General features: G+C 39.5%; 1 protein-coding gene across 1 annotated transcript in view; it reads left to right on the top strand.

The window, feature by feature from the left end:
• The window catches only part of ADK (adenosine kinase), a gene marked incomplete at both ends in the record, with an annotated part of 266,202 nt that overhangs the window by 21,364 nt on the left and 231,607 nt on the right, over positions 1 to 13,231 (top strand). The window contains one exon of the mRNA XM_079535314.1: positions 10,755 to 10,808. Coding sequence (XP_079391440.1) covers positions 10,755 to 10,808 — 54 coding nt within the window. The remainder of the gene's footprint in view (positions 1 to 10,754; positions 10,809 to 13,231) is intronic.

Below are 13,231 nucleotides of genomic sequence, written 5' to 3'. Positions count from 1 at the left end.
GGAATTTACTTAAAACTCTCAATTTTAATGCATATTGCTATTTGTTTGATTGTGCTTCGTTCAGACAACGTGCAACCTCAGTCACTTTTCTTCCCTGCTGGGCGTGTGTATCCATCCTTGAAATTAAGTATGTTTAACATGGCTGTGTTTTAGTAACTTAGTACTTGATGAGGCTATTTCTGAGCAGTGTATGAATACCACATCAGTGTTACTCTAACCTGTGTTCTGAGGTGCTTCTGCTGCTGCTGTTGTGGTGCTCCAGGCTTGCCCTGCTAATCTGCAAGGCTGGTTCTGTGGTCTCTGCCATAGCCAGAGGAAGAGGGTGGAGGCAGCCGGAGTGCCTCTTAATTACTGGTGTTCTTGTTTTTCTGTAGTCAAGAGTTGAAGAAACCTATGGTTTGAGTCTTATTTTACTTTGCTTTTGGAGGGGTACAACTCTGAATATTCTAAGCTACTGGAGAAAGACCAAGTCTGTGTTGCAGATGCGAGGTCATGAAGCCTGAAGTTCCATAGTGAGTTCAGAGTAAACATGGAGCCAGGGACAAAGATCCTTCATCTCACAAACCGTTGGCGCTCTTTTTTTACTAGTGTAATGGAATATCTCACCAAGGTGCTCTGCTTTCTTATTTTTTAATCACTATAAAGGGATTCCTTCATGAGCTCTCTGGTTGCTGGAGTAGATATTTGTTGTGTGTCATGACAATGTGTTCCAAACCCCAGAAAACAATGCTGTATCTTTCAGTGCAACTTCATAATTGCACTCAGAAAATCCACATTTTTTGCAAGTTGTATGAATTGATTTTTAAGATGCAAATGACAGTCATTTTCCAGTTCTACTTTGAACTTGTGGTTTTGTCTATCTTATGTAGACTAGGCAGCTATGGATAGAGAATTTGGTGTGATTGTTTTTCCAGCTTGCTCCAGTGATTTGTTTTTCCCCTTGTTCTGAAGTGACAGTGGTGCAATAATCTGAGGTGCACATGACAGTGTGAAGGGGAGCAGCAAGGCCTAGTATGATAAGCTGTAGCAAGTGGATGATTACATGAAGTTAGAGAAGTTCTTGGGATCTCTTTTGATTAAGTTTATCATAGAGAGCGAGGGGGAAAAAAGAGGCTGAAGACCACCCCAAAATTTGCTCATTCTTTCCTGGGTACAGCAACTCCATTTTTTTTGCAAGAGTGCATTCCAGCTTTCTGTTGAGCCCTCATAATTCTTTGTAATTCTTGAATATTTCCTTGATTTTGTTTTGTGTTACCCTACTAGAGAACAGCAGAACACAACTGTTAGTTGGTGTGTGTAAGGTGAAGTGTTCAGATGTGTATCCTAAGTTGTCAGTGAAGTTTCAATGTCTGTAGTATTTCTTAGTAATTAAAAAAGTGCAGGTTGTTGGAAATCATTTATTTTTGGAGACTACAAGCTTGAAATCACATATTTTCAATGATTGAGAGGGATTAAAGCTATTCTTATAATGTGTGCAAAATCTGACTCCTTTCTTGAGCAATTATTGTGTTAGGGATACGTCTGACACACATGAGCTGAAGCAATCTTCATGTGGAGTTGTGTCAGCAGTTTGCAATTTTTAAATACAGAATTAATTATAAGGCAAGTGGCTTTTTTGTCTGAAAGCACCAACTACATGTTCCCATTTCAGCCAAAAGCATGTGAGGCGTAGCTGTCTTTATTCAAAAGTAGGTCGGTTCAATTTAAATATATAAACTGGGGTAAAAAATAATAATAAAGGAACCCTGGTACTTCAGGAGGATAATTTGAATTTCAAATTTCTGTTAACTGAGAATTGGAAATGTTCAAACATGTTTTTCTGCAACCGGCCCTATGTTGTGTTGTTCTTTAGCTGAAGCAGGAGGCTCCTTTGGGCTGTGTGTTCAGGCAGGAACTGTCCACATGCCTTGGTTCTTTTTTTCCTCTCCGCCGGATCCTCGGATGTCTGGGCTGGATGTTGTGGCTACTGCAGTGGGTAAGGAGTTAAGATGCAAAGCACAGTGGTGGTGGCTAGAGGCTAAAGGGAGAAACGGTTCTTCCCAGAATCACTAATTGCTGTTCTTGGAATCCGTGATCCTCCCATGGTAGCAGACCAAAGAGTTTCTGTCAAGAGATCTTCACTTAGTCTCTATTTTGGCATTGCTCCTGCATCCTTTATAATGAAATAAAGATTTTTTTGGTGCAGTAAAGAAACAAGAGCCTTCCACTTTTCATATACTACTTTTTGTTTTGTTTTTTGTTGTGGTTTTTTTTTTTTCCCCCAGTAAAACTTGTACTATAAGTGGCTTGCTAGGTTCTTTACTGTTTACCCTAGTCAGTGTTAAAATAATTTTTGGAAAAGGTGAATTAAAGGGCGTGAGCTACCTGCCAGCTGTAAGGTTAAGCTTCTGTAAGCTGAGCTGTCCTCTATCAGGTGAGCAGGTGCAGAGACAGGCCATAGAGAAGACCTTGCTGTTGGGCAGGGCAAAGGCTCATTGAGTTTGTAATGGTAAGAAACGGCTTTTGCCTAGCCTGATTGGTAGAAACAGACATCCACACAGTTAGATAACAGTCAAAGGACAGATTATATCTTAATCTATCTTTGAATAATAAAATACAAACAAACACCCTCCCCCCCCCCCCTCCCTCCCCCCCCCAAAAAAAAAAACCAACAAAAAAACCAACAAAAAAACGCTTATAAGAGTCACCATTCTAGTTTCTAAATGAAATTATTAATATTGAAGTATGATATACCAGTCTGGCTGTTTCACTGTGAGTAATAAACAAGGTGAATTCTTAGTATTTTAAAGACAATAAAAACCAACCACTTAACAGAAAGCAAGATTTGGTATGACCTATCGAGGCATTCAAGGCCAGGCTGGATGTGGCTCTGGGCAGCCTGGTCTGGTGTTGTGACCCTGTGCATATAGCAGGGAGGTTGAAACTCAATAACTGTGGTCCTTTTCAACCCAGGCCATTCTATGATTTGTTATAATCTCCTTGTGAGAAGAACAGTTCTGCAGCAGCAAGGTATTTGGGGAATTTCAGTCCGAGTGCTGCCAGGATCTGCCATGGAACTGTTAGAAATTGGTTTAAACAATATGTTTTAAAGTGATAATGAGTACTTGCGGCTAACTTGGAAGAGAACGGGAACCCTACAGGTCGTTATCATTTATGTGTATTACTTTTGTTAATTTTTGCAGGATTTCATGGAAGTCAAGTTGTAATGCAAGTTTGTGAAAACTGATTTGAGCTTATAATAAAAAATATTCATATACAAACTATTGTTTATTTTTGGTTGGAAAAAAGTCTGTCTGGAAAGGCTAGATTGTCAGAACAAGAATAATGGAGAAGGTGACAGGACTAAAATATGGTTTAGTTATTTAATGCTCAAAGATAATATTAAAAGAATGCACTGAAGAGCTCAGTCTATAGGCAGAGTAGTGTGTATTTCTTCATGAGTTTAAGAGATTTATTTCTTAATGAATCACTAAAGGTCAAATAAATATAATTTCTACTAATGTAATGAGGACTCTGAACATCCAGAGCAACAACCTCAGGAGAAAATGGATAAAGGATGATGATAGCTATTGAAAAGGAATTGTTAAGGTGCCTGTGGTCAGATAGTTCTGAAATTATTACTGCCAAAGTAGACAGTGGGAGCGTTCAGAGGTCTTAAATTTTTAGCTCACTGTTTCGTAGTTAAGAAAATTGTTTTGACAAGGTCCCTGATATGTGCTTAAGCCCAAAGTGATAGGGTTGACCCTACTAAATGATCACAGTATTCTGCATTCTGCTGATTAACAGGCTTTGAACTTTCCTGGCTTTCTTAATCCCTTTTAATCATTTAAACCTATTATTGTTTTGACTTCAATTTCAAAAGCCCTTTAAGTGTGTCTTACAATATTAATAGCTGATTAAAGTCCTGATTTCCAAACATACTGTCAGTGGGGGAGGGGGAGCTCAAATTTACTGCACTGAATAATTTAGAAGCAGCAGCCACCAAGAAAAACTTTTGATGAAGAGAGGGGATGAGTTTGGGGGGAAGACAAAAAAAAAAAAAAAAAAAAGCATCAGAAAAAATGTGTAGTAACTTTAATGTTGAAAATAGTGCTCACATCCATGTAAGAAATGTGGAAACAAAATGCTTTGTAACTATATTGCAGTGCAGTGATTTTATTCATTTTTCACCTAGGGTTTAGCAGTGCAATTTTCAGTTATGGTGTTAATGTTTTAAATCTATCTTTCATTTTCCTGAGTAGCATCATGGCAAAGAAATAAAATCTTTCTGCTAGTATTTTTAGGATCTCTTTCACCCGGAAATTCCAAAAGCTTTTTTTCTGAAAAACAGATGTTTATGTAGGATGTGATGCAGCTGAATAGAACTCCAGTCATACAAGTACACAGGAACTGGGAAAAACTGGTGTTGGAAAAATAAGAGCACCAGGAACTCTTCTGTGGCTTCTCCAAGGTGTGGCTTTGTTTTGTGAGCGCTGATGTTTCTATTCCAATAGCAATGTTTAAAGTCTGGGAAATTTTATAAATGTAATGGCCAAGATCTGTGGCTTGAGTTGCACATAAGCTCATCCTGAAGGTGCTTTGGTTTTGTTACACAGTGTATTTGGCTGCTAGCACAATGCTGCACACTGCTTTCCCTAGCTGGCGTTGATTCCATGCTATTGGCAATTATGGGAAGGCATTCATTTTCCTCAGTCTTGAGGTATCTTCACTCCCCTTGATGCTATTTTTTTGTCTTTCCCCTTCTCAGTAGCATGTGCTTTTCTCCTGCCTAGATTTCTTCTTCCTAATTTAAACATTTTAGCTGCATCTTCCATTTGAAAATGGAAAGGGGCAAAATGCAAGCAGTTGCTGAGGCTTACCGCTCACCGTGTTGTCCTTCTGCTGTTTTGTTCTTGGTTGTTTTGTCTGTTTGTTCTGCCTGATTTCTCTTTTAAATAATCTGGTTCCTTCATGTATCCAACGTTTGACGTAAGGTGGAAGCTCATGTGGACTTGGCTGCAGATTGTGGCATCTGATATCCTCCCTGCAGGTTGCTGCTCTGTGGGACATGCTTTGTCCCTGCCTGTGTTTTTTCTTTTTATTTAGCTACTTGACTCTGCATCTGTCTGTTCTTTGAAGTTACTGTGTGGATGGTTCATCTCACTGTCTGGTGTGTTGTCACTGCATATCCCTGTTTGCTGTCGTCTGTGGGTTTCATCAGCATTCACTGCTGCAGCTCAGGTTGCTCCTATGCATGCACCTTGGTGCTCACACCGGTGCGCAGCGAAGGTTGTTGAGATGTGCATTCTCTCTCATCTCTAATACTTCACTAACGGAAAGTCTATCAAGTCTTTTAGGTCATTTTCTCTTTTGTTAGTGTAAGTGGACCGTTGCCAAACTTAGTTTTTCTGGAAGCAAGTTTTCTTTGGAGTTGTGTTGCTATCGTACAAACTCTCTTTAATCTTTTCGTTTCTCAAGGAAGTGTTTCTGATCTTGTATTTTATTTGGCCAGAAGGCAAGGGTCTATTCAGTAAGGATACTTTCTAAAATTGTATAACCTGTATCAGGTCATCCTAGAGTAACAGTAACCAGCTGTTGCAAAAGTCTGTGATGAAGGGGTCTGCAGTCAGCTTGTGGCTGGGAAGAGCGTGTGAAAAGCCAGGTGGGAGAAGCTGCACAGATGCAAAGTGAGATGCCAAATGGGAGAGAAACTGGGGAAATGGGAAGCATGGTGCCTTTCAGATAATGAAGCTGGGAGAAAATAGAGGAATATACAGGGAAGGAATGAAGAAGCAAATGTATTGCACTGCTGGGGAAAAGAAAAACAGTGCTAGTCAGGCAGGAGGCATGACTTTAAGGATATGAATCAAAGCCCATTATTGGGGTGGTTTATGGAGAAAAATGATGTCTTAAACTAAATATTTGGAGTAGGTGTGTGTGCCAGTTACAGAGAACTTTAATTTTGGTTTAGCTGTTTGTGACTGATTTGCGATGTATTTAGCTGCTGAATATCTGTGTAAGGCGTAGTCTGGGTTGTGGGTTTTTGTTTTCAGCTTGATTTAGAAAAGGCACAGCCCCTAAAATCCGGGTTAGCAACTTTAATGTAACAGTCCTGACAGATTAAAGTTGCGCTCCCAGTTTGTAGACTTGAAAATATGTCTGGGCTAATCAGCAGCATTAAGGCTATGTTAGGCTGTAATAAAACTTGCAATAAACTGCAGCCTTGTCAAAAATGGAGAAAAATTGCCATGGTGCAAGTAGCATTCAGCTGCTGGAAAAGCAGTTGGCTTACTGTCTTTTTATCTGTCTGCAGCTCCCATCAGAAGAAATGGAGCTGGCAGTGAGGACATCATTACTCATTCAATTGAAAGATTGCAGAAGGAAATAAAATGAGCAAACCTTCCGTCCCCATCCCCCCATAGCTCACATCAGCTGGAGACGTTCTGGGAGTTTGGGCCAGATCTGTGCACTGGCCTCTAAATGCTCAGGGGTTGATGATGGCAGCAGGCTCACGTGTGGCTGCACTTGTGACCTGTGAGATCTCATGGGGTACATTGACGGTGTTGGTCAGGAGTGCTCATTTGGCCCGAAAGAGGGCCCATGAGTGCTGGGGTCCTGCTGGCTGCTTGGCCTAGTTTGAGAAGATTAATAATTAAGAAAAACCACCAGAAGAAGGGCTGCATTTCTTTTTTTAGAAAAGTGAAAGAAGCCTTAACATCATTTGAAAGCTGAAGCAACATAACTGCTGAATCACTGTTATGGAAGTGCACTCTGACTAATCTTAGGTACAAGACTATACTGAAGTCCTTAAGGTTTCTTAATGGCTTTGTTGAAAAATTAGGAAGAAAAGCTTCCACTGAGCTCTGCTGCAAAAAGGCTGCTTCTTTTATTAATGAAGCAGAGCCTAATACAGCATCAGCTCTAAATCTGTCTTGTCCACTCAGTACCCCCTGGGAGGCTTCAGTAGTACTAACTGGACAAGAAAAATCACACTCTTGCCTTTTTAAATTTTTTTTCTGTCAAGTTCAAAGAACATGTCAGAACATGCTCATCCCTTCCATTTTTAATATATCTGGGAGAGAGTGAAAACAGTAACTGCAGCAGAGTGTGTTAGGTGTAAGGTGCTTATCAGAGAGCAAAGCCTGAGTTCATGTAAAGGGGAGCCAGGCTGGAGCTGTGTACTGTTCATGCTTTTTGTTTATCAAACAAGGCAGAGGAATGGCTGTGAAGCTGTACGTTTGTTCAGAGCTTCTCAGGGTGCTTTACTGTTTTTGCATTGCTGAAATTAGTGCTGTTCTTTTTAATACTGGCTACTCCCATTGGCATTTAATGTGAAAATATCATTTTATCTCTAGCTTTTTGGGAAATATTCAGGAGAGCACTACTCAGATACGTGTGCCTGTAGAGCTTGGTGTGCATCCTTTTTTCTGGGCACTCTGTGTGATGGAGATGTGTGCCTGACTGTTCTGACCTAAGCAGCAGTGTTTGTCTGTGCTGGTTTGTCACTCTGAACTCTGCAATTAGGAGCAGATCTGAGCTTGGTATTCACTTGTTTGTTTTTTTTTTTACCTGTCCATATTTAGTATAGGCTGTTTTTCTTTCTAATTTGGTTAAGACTGTGTTAAATTGGGTGGTATCTTAAAGGTATTTTTGTTGAATTAAAAGCATTTTTGTCAATCTGCTGACTATGGTCCAATTGCATTAGTTCCTATTCCTATTGTATTAGGAGAAATGTGAAACAGAAGTTTTAAAAAATAAAAAAAGTGTTGAGTTATAGGATTACCATTTCAGAAGATTAAGTGCAAGGCTCAAAGTCAGTGCTGAGCTTGCAGGTTCTAGAGTGCTTTAAAAGAATGAAAAGCAGACATTCAATAAAATACTACTGTAGATGCTGAAACTGAGATGATAACATTGTATGTGAATGCCAGCAAAGTCATATGCATGCAAAAGTAGGAATCCATTCTGATAATGGGAAAAAACATTAAGAGATTTGGGAAAGCTTGGTGTGTGCAAGGTGCAAAGATATTTTATAATTTCATACAATTATTTCAAGCTTCTTTCACTGAAATATGTCCTGATGGGGCCAATGGGAAGTATTCCAATCCCCTCACTTGGCAGGCTGATTTGGGCAGCTTGGATCACCCCTGCTGTGGTCTAACAACAGAGAGATGCTGTTCCAGAGGATCACTTAAGCTGGGTCTGTGTGTCTTGATGAAATTTCGAGGGAGTAGTTTGCTCATTTTTTACTTTTTCCTGGGAAGTTCAATGCATAAACATGCTTTTTTGCAACCATGTTGGAAAGAATTTTGTTTAAAAAGAAGAAAATCAATTATCATGATAGTGTCAGAGGATGTAAAACTTGTAGTTTAAACTGAGACTAGGAGATGGATGATAGAACACTGATCAGTGGGGTTCTTTTTTTGTGTTTTCTTGTATTATTTGTAGACAAGCTGCTTGTGATGATAACAGAGTATGTTGGAGTGACATTAGTTTGTGTGAGAAATTATGGGACTTAAACCAAGAATGTTGTAGCTTCAGAAATTCCGTAAGGAACCGAGTTTCAGGGGAGAGCTGATGTCTTCCTCAGGTGGGTAAGGCTGTCAGTCAGGTGGCAGCACAGCCAGCTGCAGAGCTCACAGGCTGGGCTGTGCCTATCTGGTGGGGCACCTGACATGCTGTGGGGAAGCAGGCAGCTGTGCAGGGCGATAGCTGCTGCAGCTGGGGCTCTTTCTGTCCCCTCTGTGGCTGCACAGCTGCCCACCAGAAGCAGGTGGCTGGAAAGTTGGCTGCTCTCTCAGGAGATTAGGTGGTTGTAAAGGACATAGTGAAGAGTTCAGAAAAACCATTTCTGAAACATACTGAAGTTTGAGCTCTTTTCTGCCTTGTGAAATTTTAAGTTGTCTCTTCAGCTGCTTTGCCAAATTTTGCAGCGTATTTGATTTTATTCCACTTCCTAGCTTAATAGTAGACACACAAATGTAAAATACCTGTGCAGTGTGATGTTCTGATTGCTTGAAAAGTGCTGCGTTATTTCAAATTTTCAAATGGTGTATCTGTAAGAGGTAATGGAAAACGTACAGGTGAGGTTCACCAGGGGAACTGGAGCAGTGGGTCCTTTCTGCACTACTCACCCCAGCTCCCTGTGGTGTCAGTGATGAGCCCTAGACATGGCTCTTTGGCTTCTCACTGGTACTTGTTCAGAAATTTCCTGGTAGCTTTTTTCTTTTCTGATATCTTACTATTTGCTATCAATAAAGTGCTTAAAATATGACAAATGGATGTGCTCAGAGGGGTGTTGTAGCATTAGGAAGAAGACTGGTAAATGGCTAGAACCTTGTTCACTGAAGAACAAAGGGCCTGACACTGATCACTAAGGAAAACGTGGAAGTAAATCTAACATCACAACAGTTAAAACTGTTAGCATAAGGAGTGACTTAGTGCTACACTGTAAAGAAGGCTTGCAGTTAAACCAAATGACCCAAATCTGTTATTGAATTGCATCAGCTAGTGTTTTCAGTCAAATGCAAACTCTGTATTTAGAAGATGGATGGAGCCTGTGATGTCCTGATGAGAAGCGACTCCACAAAGGGTTTAGGTTTAGCAGCAGGGTAAAGAAATGGATGCAAGTCAGCATGGTGCTATGGGAAGTAAGTGAAAGCAGTCTCTGGAAATGTGAACAGGAAAAATGGGTCAGTTAGCCAGTGTCTGGTGTGTCTGAATGCAGCTCTGGTGAGCTTGAGAATGTGTCTGGGGTTGATGCTTGCATTTTAAATGGATGCTGAAAAAAACAGTTTTAGAGAATATTATCTGGAAATGATAGAAGGAATGCAGAATGTTTTAGTGGCTTATTTGAAACAACATTCAATGTGCAAGGTAGCTTGATTGTCATTTGTGACCGGAATCTTTACTAAGGAGTGATTTATGGTTCTGCACCTGACTGCAGAAAGGGACAAAAACTAGGGGCACATGGCAGTGAGGAGCTCTTGGAGTCTGAAAGGTGAAAGGGTGAGCAGTTACTGCTTGCAGATTTACTCCGAATGTTCCTTATTTCTATCTGCTTCCATCCCAGAGGGCTGTCCAGGGAAGTAAACCGACCAACCAAACAAGAAAGCAATAGCAAGCAGTAGCTAGATCTGTGGAGTAGTTTGAGATGGCAAAAGAATGTTTGGAGGCACAGCACCAGTGAGGTCATTTTTGAAAGGTTTTCTGCAGTGAGTGACAATGCAGCCTGCAGCAGGAGCAGCAGCACTCACTGCTCCCTGAACTTGCAGTGTATGCAGCCTGCTTCTGGGGCTGCCTGCCAGCTTGAGCTAGCAACCAAGGCTGTTTTCAGACTCTGACTTGTTGCACAGGTTTCCTCTGTGGGCTGCAGAAACTGTCCTCATAATGGTCATAATTGACATAATTATTGACATAATTATTTCTCCAACTACCAAAAGTCTTTGATGTAATGCTTGTATTTAGTAAAAGGGGGAAACACTCAGATTTTGAGATCTATTTATGATTTTGATGTCAAGTGCAATAATTTTTGATACGTGGGAAGTCAGTGTCTGGTCTAATTCAAAGCTGGGTATAAAAAAATAAGTTATGTGTGGTGGTAAACCTTATAAAGATATAAGATTTTCTTCTGAAGACTTTGTTGCTGCCTTGCAATATCAGAGCTACCCAAATCAACAAATATTACATAGTTCAATAATTTACTGTAGTATGAAACTATGCTTTAAAGATACTATTTCAAATGAATTAACTGTTCTGTGTTGTTTGTTTCCCCCAAGGTATGGGCTGAAACCAAATGACCAAATTCTGGCGGAGGAGAAGCACAAGGAACTGTAAGCCTTCTGTGGTGATATCTGTGCATGCTATATATATTTCCTTCCCTGTATACATCCATACATAGATTTTAAAGCAGAAATGTTGTGTTTTCAGAAATAACTTTGGCTCTTCATTGTTGTGTGCTGTAGATTAAATAATGTTTCTGAAAACCAGACAATTATTTTGTTAAAATGATGAACAAATGTATTCATTCGTGAAAAATTTTTAATTGCAGTTGATGCACATGCAGTTTAACTGTCTGTGTTCATCCCAGTTTATGTCTGTGGTATGGAAGTGGTTATGCTCATAGTTGTTTTTTTTTTTTGGTTTTTTTTTTTTGCTTTTGTGCCGTTTGTCAAGAGCTGCCCTAACCAGACAAGCTTTAAGTTCAGATTCCAATTTTAGGTCATCTTCTGTGTTCAGACAAAATAACCCTTTTATTTTTGCACACTGTGTATTAAAATATAAAATCTTCTCATGTGAGTTAGAAGCAGATGCTGTGTATTATGTCAGAGTTTTTAGGTGTGTATTTGGAAATGTGAAGTAAAAACACCAGTACATACTGTCTGTATTACCAAGATCTTGGGTGGCTTCTGATGTTTTTATGCCTGCATTTAGAAAACCTTTCTTTTTACCCCATTATGATACATTCTAAAACAAAAATTGAAGTTCTCTCAGTTACTAACTTGTGAGGTATATATACGCCTTGGAAATGGAGGGGAGACTTATCAGAGGTTGATATACTTGATATGCTCTCTAATAACTGGTCTGTTCAGCCAGAGTCCATTATTAAGTGAGACTGAGTATTCACTAAGCAGAAGATGGCACAGTTGGAACATTCTTGCTCTTTGTGACCTGTATGCTTGGCTGTACAAACAAGTCAATATTGTAAGCCTTCTGTTTCAGAATTTAGATAAATTATCTTGCTCTTTAATACTCTTCACAATATGAAATAGTAACTTGCCAGTAGTAACAATAACTATAACAATGTGGTATAACAATAGCTGAAGAGCTGTCCTCAGTGTGTGAGGCCCAGACTTGCTGCATCTTTCACTCAGTGTTCTCCCTGAACTGCCTGAAGAGCTTGTTATTGGAATGTCTTCTCTGCTATCCCTTAAATCCATATTATGTAACTATATTTTTTTGAAGATAGTTCATATGAAAGACTGTAGAAAATGCTTCACTTGTCAGCTCTTATGTAACTTTATTTATTCAGTGTCTTTTCTGTAATGACTAGTGGAATATTTCTATAAAAGTCCTATCTTCTGAATAAGATGGAGTTATTTAGGATTGCTTTCACATTTCTTTCCCTTAGGATAAAGATAGCGAGGGATTTGTTCTCCTTTGTTTGCACGTAGACATAAAAAAAAAAAAAAATCTTCTTTTTGTTTTTTAACTTCTAGCCCTTGCACATAATTGCTTATTTCTGTTATTACATTATCATTATTTTGCATTATTCCATAGTAATCTCAAAAAACTGGAAGTAGTTTATCCATACGTAAGGTGGATTGGGTATCTTCAGTTAGGATCTATAGCTGTCAGATTTTTCCCTCCTAAAAGTTTGCATGTTTCTCAGTGAGATCATAGGTTTCAGGCAGTAAAAAATGCATTCTGGTAATGAAGATTTAATTCCTTTGGGGAAACAATGCGTGCTAAAAGCATTTGTGGTTGAATTAGTGGCCAAATATAATCTCCATGTTCTTTCTGCAGATAGAAAAAGACATTTAACTTATATTTGTACATCATGGTAACGTACCTGTGACATTAAAACTGCTACAGCTCCTGGCAAGAGACGGGCAACAGCAGTTGCCTTTGATCTGTAGATTAGATAGGTTTTATGCACTCTGGGCGTTGGTGGAAAGAATAGTTACGATTAAATAAGCTGGGCTGCTTCTGCCTGCGGCAAGTGTAGAAAGTTCTAGCATGTTCACGGGGTAAGCAAAAGTTAAATGACATTCAGGTCTCTGTTTTGGACAGTACAAGTTGTACTGTGTACGCAAGTTTTATTTGCACAATAGATACTGATTAAACAATGTCTTGATGTGCAATATTTCATTTGAAGTAGTTGAAGCATACTGAAATCCTGTCTGATCCCTTGAAGTATGTTGCCTGTTACTTAACTGCATCTTCTTAAATGAAGGGTTGAGCTCTTTTAATTAAATAAAGAAAAGTCAGTAAAGCTACAGTTTTACACGAGTCAGCTGAAAGAAAGATCCGTTCTCCAGTTTTTCATTGTTATCTCTACAGTTTCTCTTGAGATGATTTATGTGCTGTGGGTTATGATGAAAGAGTTGGAACAAACTTTTGCTGTGAACCTTGTTGTTGTCTTGAATGTCACTGGATACTTGACCAGGAAAAACTCCAGTAGGATCAGTGTTGTGTCAGAACAGATCTGGGGAGTTCTTCTAACACGCTTTGTGCTGCTCTTGCTGGACCATGT

This window comes from Tetrao urogallus (genome assembly GCF_951394365.1).
Source record: "Tetrao urogallus genome assembly, chromosome: 5".
NCBI lineage: Eukaryota > Metazoa > Chordata > Aves > Galliformes > Phasianidae > Tetrao > Tetrao urogallus.
This window is presented reverse-complemented; position numbering and strand designations above follow the sequence as displayed.